Below are 18005 nucleotides of genomic sequence, written 5' to 3'. Positions count from 1 at the left end.
TTCATTTTGGTACATAATAAAAGTGAAAAGATGTACACCATTTCAGAGTATACATTTTCCACATACATACAACCAAAAATTTGCATAACTCACTGGACTTTATTTATTTCAGGTATACAGGTACAAAGTGAGAATTTATTCTCTCCTGTATTTTATTAATGTACACAATATTAAAATTGTTTTCAAAAGACATAAACCTTAGAAAGTTTGCTTTGAGCTTCATTTAAAGTAGAGTTGTGCCGGACTGATGTGGGCCAAAATAAAATTTGGTGATTGTGTGGACTTCACCAAATTACTTTGAAATCTGTTGACTAGTTTTGGAGGTGAAACAGGACAGAAATGGTCATGCCCTTCCATTATATACTCATTTTATGTACTTTGTGAAATATTCCTGTTTTAATGCCCTCTTACAAACATTCTATACATAACCCCTATTTATTTTCTGAAAGTGAGTTCTTTGATGGCTGAAACCGATAAAATCGTTTGAGCAGGGAGAAAGAGAATAGTTGCACAGCTGGTTGTTTCTACAGTTCACATGATTCAGTTCTAATTTTTTTTTATAAATATGGGCATATTCTCAGTGTTCTGTACCCTTCCAAATACTGTATTTGGATGTGGGCAAAAAATTATATTTCAATTCTATAAGTTTGGCTTTACATGTGATAACTTTCTCTTGAAACTACTAACAAACTCATGTCTCCTGATATTAATGTCCTTTCCTTGCAGTTAATTTGATGATGAACCAAAGAAGTCCATATTTTCTAGACCTTTTGGCATGTAGGTGAGATGCGTTACATCTTTGTGTGCCATGTTGTACCCTTTCCCGTATCCTGGAACATGCAAAGAAACATCATGTAAATACAAACCCAGGCAAGGTAAGTGGAGTAAACCAACTGATAAACTTACCAAGATCTTTCATGAGACTTGTAGGGGCATTCCGCAGATGTAATGGAACACCAGGAAGTGGTCCTTTATGTTCTGCAATACACTTCTTGGCTAGAGCTAATGCACTGTCCACCTCCCGAGACTTTGGAGCACTGCACAGAAACAAATCAGTGCCCTTTCTTAAGCATATCTGCAACTGTTACTATTTCAGTTTATACTGGACAATTTTAACAATTTTACATAATGTAAGATGTTCTTGATGTAATAGATCAACATAAAACAAACATTTCTGTTGTTTCAGCAGATCATAAGTGGGAAGGGGAACAAAACATTAAGTTTAGACTGCTCTGAAATCAGACTTTATTGTATTAACTAGGTACAATATTTTAGAGCCTATATTAAAGAAGTTATAATTTTCTTTTAGTGTGTTTAATAATAGACAACGAAGCTTTAGTATTCAGTTAAGATTTCTTGCCATCTGAATCACCAACAGTGAATAGATGCCGAAGAGTTTATCAGTCATAATTATTCAGTTTAGCTTTTCTATTTATTACCTCAAAGTGAACAAATTTAATGTCAGTTTAACATATTACTGCCAGAATCACAGATTTCCATTTATCAGAGGAAATTTATGACTGCCAACTTTGAAACACTATGATTTAATACATTCTCCTCGTTAAAATATTCTGTCAGTTATGAATAGATATTGTTTAAAGGTTATTTGGATGTTTACTCATTACATAATTCTTTTTATTTTTTCTCTTTCTATCTCATTTACTGCATGATTCTATTTTGTGTGTGTGTGACAACTATTCAGCCCAGTGATTATAGCTGATATCAGGCATTCAGTATTTCCTTTATGTGGTTGAATTCCATCAAAGAACAAGCATCGAAGCAAAAATGTTATAAGCCCTAACAGTAGACAAAATTACAGTAACTGTGAATGACAGTGATTCTGATATAAATCCTGTTCCTGACACAAGTCCTTCAAAATAATTATTTGTGGACAACTTGTGTCAGCCAGGATTTTCTGAAAGAGTTCATTTCACTGTTCCTTCCTATCCTGCAAAGAATCTAGAAAGTTAAAACCACATGAAACTACATTTCAACAGAAAAAGATGTACTTGCCCTTGGCTTCTGGAACAAACAACTGGAAAGTATATATATATCCCCACCACCAGGAGAAACTGTAGATGCCCTGAAGTTAAGGGCAGGCACATCAAAGGTGAAAACAAAATGTGTCACTGATTACAAAACCTATACACTCAGCACAGATTCTGCTGGCCAGTATTTTTCTTATTACACCATAATGTGAAAAGTGATAAAGTGGTCAAATGCCAAAGAAGGTGTTCTCTTCTGCAGTGTGTTTTTTTCAACTCTTCACCTACTCCAAACTCAATAGGTCAAAGAATCAGTAAGTTTATAATCAGCTGTTCATAATGCAATTTCTGCTTTCTCTGATAAGTCTGATGTCTTGCCACAGTCACTCACTTCCATACAACCAAAACAAGCACCTAAATATCCAAAATGATGACTGGGTAGCAAAGTGAAAAACCATTTGCATCCTCACCACTGAAGGTGACAAGTAAATGGCATTGCAAAATGTCTCTCAAAATGAACAAGAGAGGAACTGTCTGCATGATCTTGCTCTAGAAAGTGCTCTTCACTTTCTGGGTACACATTTATCTTATTAAGTTCTGTGTTCTTTTAACTCATCATGTAGAGATTTTCCTTAGACATAGTTTACCTCTAAACTAGTGAACAAATTTTAATGAATTTCAGTATTGGTGGACTACACTGAAAATCTGATATAAATCATCTTCACATGAAGTTTATATCAAACTTTAAAATGTTCTCAAACACATCATAAAAATTGATACATGGTATAAAATTTAGATATGATTTAGTTCTACAATTACTATTTGAAACATTTTTCGATGCTGCATAATTAACAAAATATGAGGCATAAATTATATCCTAAGAGCTGTTGTAACATCTAACATTTTAATCTTCCACAAATTACACTCAAATCCAATTGGTACACATTTCCACACTTGTTTCATTTCATACTTATATTAAAATATGTTGATATATAATAATGTATACCAGTGCCATAGAACATAATTTTTCTAGCACTAATACAAGACATGCTTACCGTGCTAGATATACAGCACACTGTGCTAACAGAACATCACACTCTGGCATTCCAATCAGCTGGCAACCCTGCATTGCTGACACTGCTATTGTGAGAGCCATGGGATCTGCCAGACCTGAAAGAATATCACTATATTGTACGTAGAAAATTGGCAGAAAACATGGACACCCAGGGATTAATTTACTCTCAAAACCTAGTGGAAAACTGCAGAATTCTATTCGGTGTCATTTTAGTATTCTAAATAAGAACAAGGGCAATAGCCTAGTTGTGACTAGTGTACGACTGAATTTCTAGTGGACATTCACTCACTCAGGATACTCTTTGAAAAGTTGATTGTATACTCAGTGTATCAATGAATAATAGCCCACTTTATTTATGGAACCTGAAGGTTCATCACCTTGTTCACAAAAGCCTACCACCAGCCTCTATCCTGAACTAGCCGCATCTAGTTCACTCCATCAATTCCTGTCTCCCAAAGGTCCAACTTAACATTATATTCCCATCTCTGCCTTGGTCTTCCCAGTAGTCTCCTCCCTTCAAGCCTGCCAACCCATATCCTGCCCTCCCCCATGCACTATCTCGGAAACCGTTCAGAATAGGACATGTGCATACACACTTTTTGCTTAGAATGACCGATACTATGACCTCCCAGAATATTGACCTTTCCTCCTGGGACACCCTGTATATAAAAACATAGATATGGCAAAATGGTAATTACTAAGGAAAAATACATGGGGAAATGGAAAGCAAACTACATTTTGTGGAAATTTTGCTACCATTCAGTTCAGAAATCTATTATCTGCCCATCTCATATCCAACACTTAAGATTACAATATACAAAACCATAATTTTACCTGTTCCTCATGTGGGTGTGAAACTTTATATCTAACCATAAAGGAAGAATTGCCAGTCACAGTGGCCACGTGGTTTGAGGTGTGGGCTTTGTGCACTTGGACACTGGGACTGTGAGTTTGAATCCTGCTTAAGCCATGGATGTTTGTCGGCATTTTTCTGTTGTGCTGTCCTGTGTACAGGTAGAGGCCTTGTGATGGGCTGATCATTTGTCCAAGGAGTCCTACCAAATGTCTAACTGATCACTGAAACCTTGAAGAAAAAAAAAGCCCTAACTTCGCTTAGGAGCAAGAAGGATATATATGTAAGGGAGGAACACAGGTAGAGGGGGCTTCAGAAAAGGATGCTGAAGAGAATATTTGGACCTAAGAGAGAGGAAGTAATAGGAAAGTGGAGAAAGTTGCATAATAAGTTTCATAATTTGTACTCCTCACCAAATAATATTAGGGTGACTGAATCAAGGAGAATGAGATAGATATTATTGCAGAATGCAAGAGGAAAAGTTGTTCCAAAAACATGAACAGAAGAGATCATTTCTGAGGCCTAGTCATAAATGAGAGGATAATACTAAAGTAGATTTTACAGAAACGGAGTGAGGATGTGAATTAGATTTATCTAACTCAGGATAGGATTCCACCATGGAACCTTGTGAACACAGTAATGACACTCTGGGTTCCACAATACCAGATTTAGTTAACCGAGCTTCCCTAGGTCTATCTTGTGTTGAGTGTATGATATACAGGATGAGTCAGCAGTATGTTTACAAACTTTGTGTGCATGTTCCAGGATCAAAAATACGAAAAAATGTGCCTATGAACATGGGGTCGCAAATGTTTCATTTTTGAAATAATAGCTAAAAATAAGTTTCAATGAATTGACTTTATGTCAAAGTGAATCCAGCTTCCAGCAAAGATTTTCAATTAATGTTTGAGAAGAAATTGTTGGCGACATGCTTATTGGTCCACACATGCTTCCATCACATCTAAGAGGACCTTCATATCGGCGATTCTTAAAAAGACACTTGCCACGTCTCCTTGAAGATGTACCACTGAATACAAGAAGACAAATGTGGTTTATGCACGGCAGAGCCCCAGCACGCTTCTCCCATCGCGTCGGAGATCATCTCAATGAACAGTACTCTCAGTGATGGACTAGGCGTGGTCGCCCAGTAGTTTGGCCACTGAGGTCACCAGACCTGACTTTTATCTGTGGGGCGCTTGAAGTCCATCATTATGCAACACCCATAAACAATGAAGATGGCCTATGGGACCATGTATAGAATGCATGCCAGATGATATGAGGAAACCCTGGTGTGTAAGAACAAATCCGTCAGTCTTGAGTACATCGTGCTCAGGCATGTGTGAAGAAAGGAGGAGCAACCTTTGAGCATCTGTTATAAAAAACCTCCCTGCTCTTATACTTGGCAATAAAGGCATACATTGAAACTTATTTTTGGCTATTACTTTGAAAACGAAGCATTTGTGACCACATGTTCACATGAACATTTCTTCTTATTTTTGATCCAGGAACATGCACACAGTTTGTAAACCCACTTTTGACTCACCCTGTATATTACATAACCTATGTATTCATTCATGTAAGTGACTGTATATTTTGCAATCAAGATATTAAAAATTACTGACTGCTTTAGTAATCTAGTCAATTATAACTAAAATATTATATAACTTAAAAACTAAATTCTTGTTAAATCATACAGACTTACCAATGTCTTCACTGGCAGCCCTGACCAGTCTCCGTGCTACATAGAGTGGGTCCTCTCCCCCCTGTAGCATTCGTGTCAACCAATAAAGGGCTGCGTTATCATCTGAAGCGCGTATTGATTTGTGCATTGCTGAAATAATGTTGTAATGCTCTTCCCCCTTCCTGTCATACAGCAGGTGTGAGCGCTAAAAGTAGCATGCACAGCAAAGCTTCATTATTTTTGAATAGGAACAGTATGAAAATGGCCATCATCACTGGGAAATGCAGGAATTCAAATATGGGAGTTTGATCAGGGCTGGAAACATACTACTGAACATAAATGAAAAATCATATTAATGATTGTTTTTAAGTTTCAGTGTATTCCTGAGATAACGCTACGAGGTGCGATCGGAAAGTTTCCAGAATGCGCCTATAAAAACCCGTACACTTATCTCAGGTATTAAATTCATCCATCACCCTTGAAGTAGTTCCCCTGGGAGTGAACACAACAATCCCAGCGCCGCTGCCAAGCCTGGAAGCATCCCTGGAAATCTTTCTTTGTCAGCCTGTCAAGCACCATCTGCGATTCTGCCTGAATCTCTTCTATCGTCTCAAATCTCCTTCCCTTTAGCTGAATTTTCATCTTTGGGAAGAGGAAGAAGTCACACGGAGCTAAATCGGGCGATCCGGCAAGATCTTTGAGCTCCTGACAAACGAGAAGTCGATTCTGCTTCTGGTCCTCAGACAGGAGCCTTGGCACAAACTTGGCTGCGATGCGTCGCATGTGGAGTTCTTCCTTTAGAATCAGCTGACAGGTCCCATAGCCTATCCCAACAATGTCACACAAGTCGTTGATGGTACGACGTCGATCTTCGTGAATGGCCTGCCGAATCTTCGTAACATTTTCGGGCGTTGTGCTCGAAGATGGTCGTCCAGAACGCTCGTCATCATCGACAGAGGTTCGGCCATTTTTAAAACGTGAATGCCACACAAAAGTTTGTGCGCGACCCATTGCGGACTCCCCAAATGCTTGTTTTAGCATTTCATAGGTTTCCGTAGCCGTTTTGGCGAGTCTTTGGCAAAATTTGATTTGTTCATGAAAATCCGCCATTCCGAAATCGCAGGAGGGTCGGTGTAATGCACTACCAAAACGCCTGTAACTAAGAAACAAATGCTAATTCGATGATGCCGGCTGGCACACTGATTCACTATGAATGTAGGCCGCACCCCCTAGCGGCAGAAGCTCGTACTACATCCGGTTCGCCCTCTATTGACACAGTCTTGAAACTTTCCGATCGCACCTCGTATATGCTTTTCCTAGACACAAAGGAACATTCATTTAACAAGCTACTTTTCATCTTCTGAGTTGTAATGCCATGTGAGCATTTTGGAGGAACATACTGCCTCCATCTTCAGGGCTGAAGCATTGGTATCTACATACAAGACAACATGATCTTAAAATTGAGAAGACCAACATCAATATCCTCACCACCATGAGATCTTCAAATGTCACTTGACATTAAAAACTTTCAACACAGGAATCTCAGTGTTAAATTTCTTCTTCAATGTTTTCAGTTTCTGTTCAAATCCACTTTCCTCTAGAGAAACACTAATAGTGAAAAATTGTAGAAAACCTGTACCTCTACATATTCCAACCCTGATGAATAAGCAAAAGGATATTCCTGACTACTATTTTCTGAAATACAGTAAACAATAATTGCATTCCTAAAAGCTAGAGTATAATGTATCCTATAGGACATTTTACATTATTTTGAGCTTGCTTATGTGCCATCTATTAGTGGACCCATGTACCTTCAGAGTAATCAACTTCCCATATATTACATTACCTTCACCCCATCTTTGATATCATCAAGTGAAATGAGGATCACTCCTGAGTTTGAGTCTTGGTCTCGGGATTGAAGGGCCAGCTGTAGGCTGTTCAAAGCCACACGGGCATCACCATCACACATCTCAGCCAGCCATGTCACTGTTGCTTCATCTATTAGCACCCTGCATTAAGATCACATCAGTTACTTGTTTCTCTTGGTATCAGAGTGTCAGGATTTGCATGTAATTCTATAAGTCATGCATAGTGTAATATTATTTACTGCTAATGAAAAGGAATCAAATTATCATGCAGAATTTGTTTCATGTTCTCTTGAAGAACAGATTACACTTTTTCCATTATCAGTAACATGTTTATTATCCACATCATAATGACTTGGTGCTCTTCATACAATCTGCAGAAAGTTAACACATAACAGAGTGGTTACAACTGCCCATCTGTATTTCATCAATAAAACTACTGAATGTATTTAAATTAAATTTGGTATTTGGGGTTCACAAAACTGAACAAATCTAAGTTTGGTTCATATCAGTAAAATATTAACCCTACTTTACATTTTGCAGCTATGACAGTGGCAGAAACGTGCTTCAGGAGAAAGAGATATGGTTCTTATTTAAGAACCCTGGGGACCAAATAAGAAATCAAACTGCACTAGGGAACAATGTGTTGTTGTAACCAATGCAATTCCAAGACAGTGCATTTATGTCAGGAATCAAACAAATACCTTTCCTTTGTTGAACATTTGTTCCAGGGATGTAACAGTAGTGAGGATAATAAACCAAAGTGGAGGGAGTCATATGAAATTAACTGTTCCCTCAGCACGCCTTCCCCATGATTTGGATAAACCACTGCCAACCATGGGGAAGACAGATGTTAACAATAATTATTACTGCACACAGGAGAAAGCAGCTTATCACTGGATGCAATGCCAATGCACACCAAATCACATGAGAGATCACTGGGGCCAACTCAAGAGGAAAAAGCTTAATGGAATATTTGGTGAGCTCAAAACTAAATATTCTTAATCAAGGTAATATACTACCTTTGTGAATAGCATACAGGAATATGGTTATTGACTTGTCACTAAGGACCAAATAGGAAGCCTTGATAATTACTGCCATGTATCTAGACTTCACGGTCAGATTACCATATTTTCTCTATTTTAAGATGCCATCAATTGTAAGATGTTTCAGAGGTATCTGCTGTCTCCATTAACGAGGCAGTGAGTAATATGCATTGCGCAGAACTAGTTTGAGATATGGAAAGCAGTCAGACAGAGTAGACAAGTGGGGAAGATAGTGAGGATCAGGTGAGAGCAAGGGAGCCACTATTATTGTTCTTATGGAGCAATTCTACACTCAGACTGGTGTGGCCTGCCAAAAATCTGTAAGCTGTCACTGACTGGTAGTTGGGAAGTGACAGAAACAAGGGACAGAGTATAAAAACAAACCGTAACAATGATTTTATGCCATGCGCTTAATTACCTTGGTATTTTGTCACCAGGTTTAGTAAAATTAATCTTTTCTCCTGCTTTCACAGTTTTAGCACCAATAACTTTTAGGGCCCGCTCTAAAATAGCAACAATATGTTCTGTGTTGAGTTTCTCTAGAACAATTACTCGACAGCGGCTCAGAAGTGCTGAATTGAGGCTGAAAGAAGGATTTTCTGTAGTGGCACCGATCAATGTGATAGTTCCACTCTCAACATGAGGAAGAAAGATGTCCTGAAAACAAGACATAATTACAGTTCACAACATTATTTTGACAACTTAAAAATATTTTAATGTAACAAAAATATTATAAAATCTAGAGAGAAAATCACCCCTGTGCCAAAGTATTGTGCCAAGAATTTATACTGAGGGTACACTTATAAAGCTCTACAGCACAGGATGCCAGGGAGATGTAATTTTTACACTCCAGCTGCTTTACTCCTGAAATAAAAACTCTTGCTACCTATTGGATAGGAATGTGCTAGGGTTTATACATTGGAAAAGGGGAGAAATCTCTACCCCTGCCAGGAACTGAATTAAGGGGCAAAAAATGTTCTACTCATGAAGTCAAAATCTGTATAATGAAAGCAGTTCCAGGAATGTGGAAAATGGCAAACAAAATATCATCAGACAATGTGCTCAGGAATACCTTGTTGTGTTCTTGATGAATACATATCGTAAGGGGAGGGTGGTGTATGAAAATGTTCTAATCATGAAACTGCAACTTGTTATTCTGCAGTGACTTTCTGTCACTAAAGAAATGTTTGGTGCTACTTGTTAAGGAGAATTATAGTGAAGTATGTGTCAACACCTTATAACTTTCACATTATATCATGAAAAGCTCATAATAAAGCCAGCATGCTACGAGGTGCGATCGGAAAGTTTCAAGACTGTGTCAATAGAGGGCGAACCGGATGTAGTACGAGCTTCTGCCGCTAGGGGGTGCGGCCTACATTCATAGTGAATCAGTGTGCCAGCCGGCATCATCGAATTAGCATTTGTTTCTTAGTTACGGGCGTTTTGGTAGTGTATTACACCGACCCTCCTGCAATTTCGGAATGGCGGATTTTCATGAACAAAGAGTGTGCATCAAATTTTGCCAAAGACTCGCCAAAACGGCTACGGAAACCTATGAAATGCTAAAGCAAGCATTTGGGGAGTCCGCAATGGGTCGCGCACAAACTTTTGTGTGGCATTCACGTTTTAAAAATGGCCGAACCTCTGTCGATGATGACGAGCGTTCTGGACGACCATCTTCGAGCACAACGCCCGAAAATGTTATGAAGATTCGGCAGGCCATTCACAAAGATCGACGTCGTACCATCAACGACTTGTGCGACATTGTTGGGATAGGCTATGAGACCTGTCAGCTGATTCTAAAGGAAGAACTCCACATGCGACGCATCATGACAACACGCCAGCGCACACCGCCCTCAAAGTTCGGCAGTTTTTGGCCTCAAACACCATGGCCGTCATCCTGCACCCCCCTTATTCGCCGGATTTAGCTCCGTGTGACTTCTTCCTCTTCCCAAAGATGAAAATTCAGCTAAAGGGAAGGAGATTTGAGACGATAGAAGAGATTCAGGCAGAATCGCACATGGTGCTTGACAGGCTGACAAAGAAAGATTTCCAGGGATGCTTCCAGGCTTGGCAGCGGCGCTGGGATCGTTGTGTTCACTCCCAGGGGAACTACTTCGAGGGTGATGGATGAATTTAATACCTGAGATAAGTGTACAGGTTTTTATAGGCGCAGTCTGGAAACTTTCCGATCGCACCTCGTATATGACCTAGTAAATTTCAAGAAGCTTGCTTAATGCATTATTGTGAATGTAGCTCCTTGGAGTGAATTATCCTACAGTTGTGATTTGATGATCATTCATATCATTGCTCATCAGTGTCTGCCTCAGTACAACTCTGGCTGAGCCACATATTTGCCAGGCGTGTTTCTTATCTGTGAGCTCTGTTCTACTGCTTCAGTGTCCCTGATTCTGACTTCTGCAAAATAGCAACTGCACTCTTTGACATTCGGAGTTCAACTGAAGAGCTGGCAACAATGCTATAATTTTACACCCACGCTTACCAGATCACAAGTGGGTGAGGCAAGGGATTACAAAATCGTGACACTACTTTAGTAAGTCTGAAATCAAGGTTATGACTTTTCTACTGCACAACATACTTCTGCCCAGAAGACTTGTAAGGAACATGTTATATAGACTGAAATAACTCATCTTAGCCTTTGAAATATAGCAGTTACATCTAATATGTGGTGAATCTTTGTCCCACACAGCAGTTAAAGTAAAAGTAATATACCGGTAGCCCTCGATTTGCACCGGTTCAATTTTCGCCGAATGTGAAACCAGCAAGTCAAAAAGTGAAAAAATATATTTTACTATTATTTATAACGTTTTACAATGTATCTCGCACTGATTATTATACTAAATTGTAATTCTTACATCACTGATTTTGAATAAAAATTATAAATACGGTCATCTCTGCAATTACTTACGTTTCATTAACGCGAATTTGCTCCACTGAGATCGATGAATCAGTAAAAGCTGTTTGTGAAATGCAAATTTTTGCATATGCGAGTTTGCTCTTATGCAATTTCATTCCTGGCGCTTTAAACTTTCAAAGGGCTAATTTAATCTCTGCGGAGGTACCGGGGTTATTTTTACTACACGATTTTCTATAGGTCGGCGTCTTACATGAATGCAACTATCGCATAACAGCAGAGATGACTGTACACATCAATCACATGAAAGAATCGCAGTCAATCACGGGGACCAACGAATTGCCGATTGTAAGCGTATAAAATAATTTTTTAAATTTCCTTTATTTTTTGTACATTATTTCAGAGCTTTAAATGTAATGCCATTATATTACTAGTCAATGTTTGGGTGCTGGGAACGCATGTCATTGACTTACCATTGATTCACATTATAAAAGAGTTTCAATTTACGTCGATTCCATTTACGCTGGTTCGTCTAGGAACGCATCCCCGGCGTAAATCGAGGGCTACCTGTACTAGAAACTGACCAGGGAAAATGATGGTCAAAATAGCTATTCATACCTGTTGTAATTTATTGAAGCGATGAATTTCATCCATAAAAAGAATAGTTCGCCTCTTGAAAGATGCGAGCTCATTTTTTGCAATTTTCACTACATCTTTGACATCATTAACACCTGACATGGTAGCAGACATTGTGACAAACCTTGCTTCCTGATTATCTCTCTTGCATTGGTATGCTATGATGTGAGCAAGCGTTGTCTGAAAGAAAATTAACAGTAAGTCACCCGATTTCAAAGACAATCCCGTATAATTACCCAAACTATTACTGGAAATGATCTCTGCACAGAACAATTATGGAGAGCATGATATGGCTGACAGCTGAAATTATTTTATGTTGTGCCTATGCTTAAATGTGACACTATGAAAATGTATGGGCAGTGGAAGTAAACATCTTGCATTCTTAAATTTGGCCCTAAGTTGGGATGCATTATCATCTGCACGCTTTGGTCAGTGTCAGCATATTTGGTACTAAAAACGTTTTCACACCCCCTTCCCTAAAGGTTACCAGAACACATTTCTGTACCTCACTTTCCAACCACATAATCACTGAATGTTTTCCTACATCTCTTTCCTAAACTACATCATCACTAAAACTTTTTCATTGCCTCTTCTACTTCACCTACTTCACTGTGAACTCCATGCCTCTTTCATTTCTTCCTGCCATCACCTAATTACTTACCAATCCTCATGGGGGGAGGGGCATAACCTCTGCTCCTAACCATAGGCACTAATTTTTTTCCATCACTTCCTTTCTTAACCACATGGCTGCTGTAATTCCCTCATCACTGGTTTCTTAACCACTTGATCACCAAAACATTTTCAGACCTCTTCTCTTAATCATATTGTTACAAAAAAAATTCCATCATCTCTTTTAATAACCATGTGATCACTAAATCCTTTTTAATAAACTTTTTTCCTATTCACAGGCCACTAACACTTTCCTCATCACCTCTTCTCCTAATCACCTGTTGAATCACTCCATTCTACCATGTGGTCACTCCTTATTCAGTAGCACCCCATTCTGATATTCATCCAATAACTTACTTACTCACCCACTCACAGCTTACTGTCCATCTATATAAGGGCTTGCAAATCCCCCCTTTCAAATGTATTCAATCTAAATTTGGCAACAGCAACATTTGTCAAAACATTATGAAACCTTCAAAATTCTACATGGCTTATTCCTGAAAGCCAAAGTCATAAATCAAACTCCAGCCACAAAAACCTAAAGGCAAGAACTTCACATATCACTACCTCTGGAAGTTTATAAGGTATTATCCCATGATTTTAAAATGATAAGCAGTGAATATTTTGAACAAGTTAAAAAAACTATTTTAAAGTCTACCTACCAAACCAGAACCAAATCACAATCTATCAAAAGAAATAAAATGGTAATAAATGATGAAATAAATATATTGTACAACTGTGATCCATGAACTGAAGACATACATAAGAAAGAGAACTAACAGTTACCACAGAGGAGCCAAAAGCATTATAAATTAAATTATACAGCTCACACTCCAGCCTTAAATAACTTTTCTAATTATCCAGTAGAATGTGTCTTGTACTAGATGTAAAAATACCTTCCCACATCCTGGTGGTCCCCACAGAATCATGCTAGGTATATCCCTCTTCTCTAACAGTGTCCGTAAGACCTTGTCCTGACCAAGGACATGTTCTTGTCCAAAGAAATGTGTAAAATCTGAGGGGCGCATCTGTTCTGCCAATGGAACACGGCTTGTGAAGTTGTGTTGGAAATTGTAAGCACCTGAACCTTTCATTTCCTGTAAAAATCAGTGTTTCATTATCATTGATTTACAAAAAACTACATATCCTGTCAAAATCAGTCTTTCCCTGTAAGACCCATGATTGACAATTTGCTCAAAGGGAAGTAAAAGTAAAGTAAAGCCATCCTGTTATACGCCATGTAGGTAATTTGGGGGGGGGGGGGAGTGGAGGTATAACTCCAACGCTTTCTTGACCTTGGCACTAGACTGGGGTGAGTGGTCAGCGCATGATGCCCCAGCCATGCTTTACCCCTGGAAAAGGACACCGGTACCCATTGGATAGGGGGCTGGGTGGGCCTCAGAGCCAGTCTGGATGCAGAGGCTAGAGGAAAAATACTCTGCCCCTGTTGGGGATCAAACACCAGTCATTCAGCCCATAGCTAGTCACTATACTGACTGAGCTATCCTGGCTCCTTTCAAAGGGAAGTGTGACTAGATTTACAAAAAATACAAATCTTAAACATTAAATCATAAATTAACAATTAATAAGTTAATGTTGGTCTTCTGGGTTGTTATACCATGGTTTTGTTGGTAGATGCCAATGTTTTGGAGGAATGTACTGCTCCTGTCACCATGAATATGGAGGTAAGATGGTCACATGATGTTACAACTTACAGGTCCATATCTACATCACTGCTGTGAGAACATCCAAATCTCAACAATGAATGCTTGAACTAATTCCAAACAGTCGCTTGGTGTCATGTAAACACTGTCACTGCCTGGCTTCACAACTTAATTATTTTGCGTTCGTTGCACAATGTGCATGAAATGAATGCAGCGGACTGGTCATATCTGTTTGTCCGCATAATCAAATCAAGAACTGCTGGATGGATTTGAACGAAATTTGGTACATACGTACGTTGTGCCAATGGGAACAACCCTAAAATCGTACTTTTCGATTTCCTGCAATCAGGAGCACCAACATGGCGGGAAAACAAATTTGTGAAGTGGGACCCACTTGCAATTGGGGGGGGGGGGGGGGGGGGGGGGCAGGCATACAATAATGTGTGGTAAAAAGATTCCGGAAAATACAAGACTTTGGTGCAGTAATTCTTTGTTTCACGTAACATAATATGGTAAATGAAAAGAAAAATCCGTTCTGACGACTGAGATTCGATTCTACAACCCCATGCATTTCAGTCCAGTTATCTAATGTTTACATATCTTGGTATAGGTTACAGGTTGTTCGTCACATACTTTACAAACATGGTCTTCGTCAACATAACCATCACTCTTCTGCCTTTTCGCAGTTGGATTCATCTGTTTAAGATCCCCAATTCTTTTTGAAGATACCGAATCACTTCCCCCAGAACTGAGAAATATGCACTTATTTGCGTGATTTTCTATTTCCGTAACAGGATATTTCTTGAAACAAACAGGGCAGTTAACACCCTCACCACCACATGACATGTTTACGACAAAGATTCTCGCTTGCATACAGTGACGTCACGAACAGTGTTCGAACATACCTCGGATGGTTGGTATTACCAGTGATTCCAGCCATAGATCAATTTCAAACTTTGTTGGTATTTTCTGTAGTTCCAGTGTAATTCGTATAGGTAATGTATGGTTAATGCAATGTTCCTTCCCATAGATTATACCAACTCGAAAGCCGTTGTATACTGCAACTGTTGGTATTATCCACGTGTATTATCTGTGGTATTATCTGCGCTAGAAACTGTTGAGTGGAATTTTTGAGGTTACTGAAATAAAGAGCTATAGGTTAATTTCATATTACGCTTGAATACTGTAAGAATATTTCATATAACCAAATATGATACATAGTTAGTGCCACTGTATTAAAGTATGAAGTGCCCGGTGGCAAGATAATTTACATACTGAAGTACCGTTACATTCAAGCCAATGACCCATTTGACGTATGAAGTGGAATGGCACCTGGCCTGTAAACGTCTGAAATTTTAAGGAAATCTGTACACACATTTAACTTTCTTATAATGGAACTAGAAAAGCGTAACAAGAAAATACAAAGCACAGTAAAGTCGTCGAAGAAATATGCGAAAGGAAAATCGAACTTTACTATATTTGAAAGTAAATCGTGTTTGGATATAGGCGGATTTCTTGGAAAAGAAGCGGAGTGTTTGAAGTCAAAATCAGAAACAGCACATGCAGATGAATCGCCAACATTGCAGAGAGATGAGGTGAAAAGTCATTTTTACAGTGTATTTGAATTTGTTATTGTAGCCATTATGTGCTGTAAGTTCATTTTAAAATATAACTCCTCCGTAATACTGTGCTTGCGGAATGCTTTGTTGGGAAAGTGCAGATGTTCATCATTATTTACTTCCACTAATTTTAAAGTTGAGAATGGTTATAGTGATTGACTGCACTTAATTAACATCTTTGAGATCTTTTGATAGCAATTAAGCATTTTATTATTATTCAAACAATTTATTACAAATACTATTAACACAAGCAATAACTTATAATCTTATAGTCTGTCAAATAGAAGGCTACTGTGCCAGAATAAACCGTGTAACAGTGTTCCTACCAAAATTAAACGTTTTTCTGCTAGCAGTAAACAATTTAAAGTAACATTGTAATATTTAATTTTGACTCACTTCTTATTCTGTGCATGAATTTCTTGAATTTATGTTACTAAGAAATGGTTAACTGTCTGTAATTATGTGTCTGCAAATTTGGTACATATATTTGACTGTAAACACAAGTCTCATTATAAAGGTTGCATGTAATAATATTTTAGTAACATAATTTTTGAAAGCATGAATTGTAGCCATCTATAAACAGTATAAAACTGATAGGCAGTCATTAGTAATGTAATTGTGTATTATTTACTTTGTGGTGGTACATTTTGTTCTTTGGGGAATGTTCTGCATGGGTGTTGTATTTGTGTGTATTTTCTGAATGTGGCGTATTGTCCCTTGACATACTATACCTTGCTTAAAATTGGTTTATGGGATGTGTATATGTGTAACCAACCAAACAGCCAACTAAGAGCGGAGTTCTGTGCAAGCACCCGACACCATTCCTGCGTATGAAACGCATTGCTGGAAATGCTAAACAGAGCCTTGTACCTAAAATGGGAATTTGCTTGAAGTAATGGGGTTTTGTTGTGGCAGGAGTTTGTAATGTTTAAAATAGGGTCTGTTGCTGCTGATGATAGGTTATCCCGTCAGGCAACTTGTCCTTTGTGCAAAGGATTTTGGTTGGTTATATGTGTGTGTGTGTGTGTCTCCTATTAATATTCAGGCTATAAATCAAATGACAGTTGAGTTCATATTGAAAATGGAACTGTTGCCATTTTTATACTTTCTGTGACTTTTTAATTAGATTCTATTATTTTTTGTCAGGGTGATGGAGAATCTGTTCCAGAAATGGGTGTTGAAGAATCATACTCCACTAGCAGTAATACGACCTGTATTTCTGCTACACGAAGATTTCATGTCAACATAGATTTGGATGTAATGGCACTAATGCTTTTTCTGGGAGGACTTGCAACTCGCATGTATAGATTAGAGGAGCCTCGTAGTATAGTGTAAGTTATTTATTTTGCCGGGTACTGTTTGGTATGGAGATAACCTGCTTTATTATGAAATCATTCTGTAGTTTGTCCACAGACTATATTTATGTTGAAGATATCTGTCTTCTGGGTTATTGCGCTGTGTAGTGTGGTCGATGTTAACCAACGTTTCAGACGTCATACTGCCTCCGTCATCGCCCTGATGACGGAGGCAGTATGACCTCTGAAACGTTGGTTAACATCGACCAGACTACACAGCGCAATAACCCAGAAGACGGATATCTTCATACTCACCGCTGTGAGAACCTGAAGTCTTATATATTTATGTTGTTTGCATTATTCTCAGAATGAAAACTGTGGTTATTTCTTTAAACCACACTAACCATCAAGCTTTGTAATGGGGAAACATTGTGTTTTCTTTGGAACAAGAATTGAATTCCTAAATATTATTTAGATGAGATTTAGCTGTAAAGGGGGACCATGTTCAACTTGGTGAGTGGTCATGGTGTAGTTTTCAGAAGCATTGAGAATTCATGGTTTTTGCCATTCCATTATTGCTGAACAGATAATATGATAGTCTTCCTTTTGATGCAAGTAGTGCTGCATTTATTGTGGCTGATGGCATTATATACATTTTGCATTTTGTATAATTAATTCATCTCACTTTATGGACTTAATTTTCAGTAATTCACATGCCATCTGATAATTTTAGTTTGAAACA

The 18005-nt window shown here is 38.3% G+C and overlaps 2 protein-coding genes across 6 annotated transcripts in view; one reads left to right on the top strand and one right to left on the bottom strand.

Annotated features, from left to right (window-relative positions):
- Positions 1 to 79: 79 nt before the first annotated feature.
- Positions 80 to 15391, bottom strand: LOC110831220 (ATPase WRNIP1). 4 transcript variants are annotated; one of them, XM_022066993.2, is made up of 9 exons: positions 15255 to 15391; positions 13582 to 13782; positions 11999 to 12196; positions 8924 to 9162; positions 7441 to 7603; positions 5616 to 5799; positions 3041 to 3155; positions 907 to 1037; positions 80 to 830 (listed from the first exon to the last, which is right to left on the bottom strand). In XM_022066993.2, exons 2-9 carry the CDS (start codon positions 13777 to 13779, stop codon positions 727 to 729), a joined length of 1332 nt encoding a protein of 443 aa, XP_021922685.1. In that variant the 5' UTR covers positions 13780 to 13782; positions 15255 to 15391; the 3' UTR covers positions 80 to 726. The 4 variants fall into 4 exon arrangements, with proteins under 4 accessions (XP_021922685.1, XP_021922668.1, XP_021922678.1 ...); XM_022066976.2 differs by lacking the exon at positions 15255 to 15391 and adding an exon at positions 14983 to 15225; XM_022066986.2 differs by lacking the exon at positions 15255 to 15391 and adding an exon at positions 14304 to 14677.
- rt (Protein O-mannosyltransferase rt) overlaps positions 15265 to 18005 on the top strand; it is a 19797-nt gene continuing 17056 nt past the window's right edge. Inside the window, exons 1-2 of one of the 2 annotated variants that reach the window (XM_087354039.1) lie at positions 15265 to 15344; positions 17115 to 17299. In XM_087354039.1, the coding sequence (XP_087210165.1) occupies positions 17139 to 17299 (161 nt within the window). In that variant the 5' untranslated portion in view covers positions 15265 to 15344; positions 17115 to 17138. Of the gene's footprint in view, positions 15345 to 15451; positions 15945 to 17114; positions 17300 to 18005 lie in introns of those variants that run through there. The other variant, XM_087354038.1, reaches the window with a different exon arrangement.

The sequence above is a fragment of the Zootermopsis nevadensis genome, unplaced genomic scaffold (assembly GCF_977971745.1).
Source record: "Zootermopsis nevadensis isolate Lab colony 2312 unplaced genomic scaffold, Znev_1.0 Znev_ptg000022l, whole genome shotgun sequence".
NCBI lineage: Eukaryota > Metazoa > Arthropoda > Insecta > Blattodea > Termopsidae > Zootermopsis > Zootermopsis nevadensis.
This window is presented reverse-complemented; position numbering and strand designations above follow the sequence as displayed.

Coding starts and splice junctions, on each gene's coding strand:
- LOC110831220 (XM_022066976.2), bottom strand. CDS start 15,222: ATGCAAGCGAGAATCTTTGTCGTAAACATGTCATGTGGTGGTGAGGGT. Junction 12,197..13,581: donor GACCACCAGGATGTGGGAAG/GTATTTTTACAT, acceptor ATTTTCTTTCAG/ACAACGCTTGCTCACATCAT. Junction 1,038..3,040: donor TGTGCTGTATATCTAGCACG/GTAAGCATGTCT, acceptor GTTTCTGTGCAG/TGCTCCAAAGTCTCGGGAGG.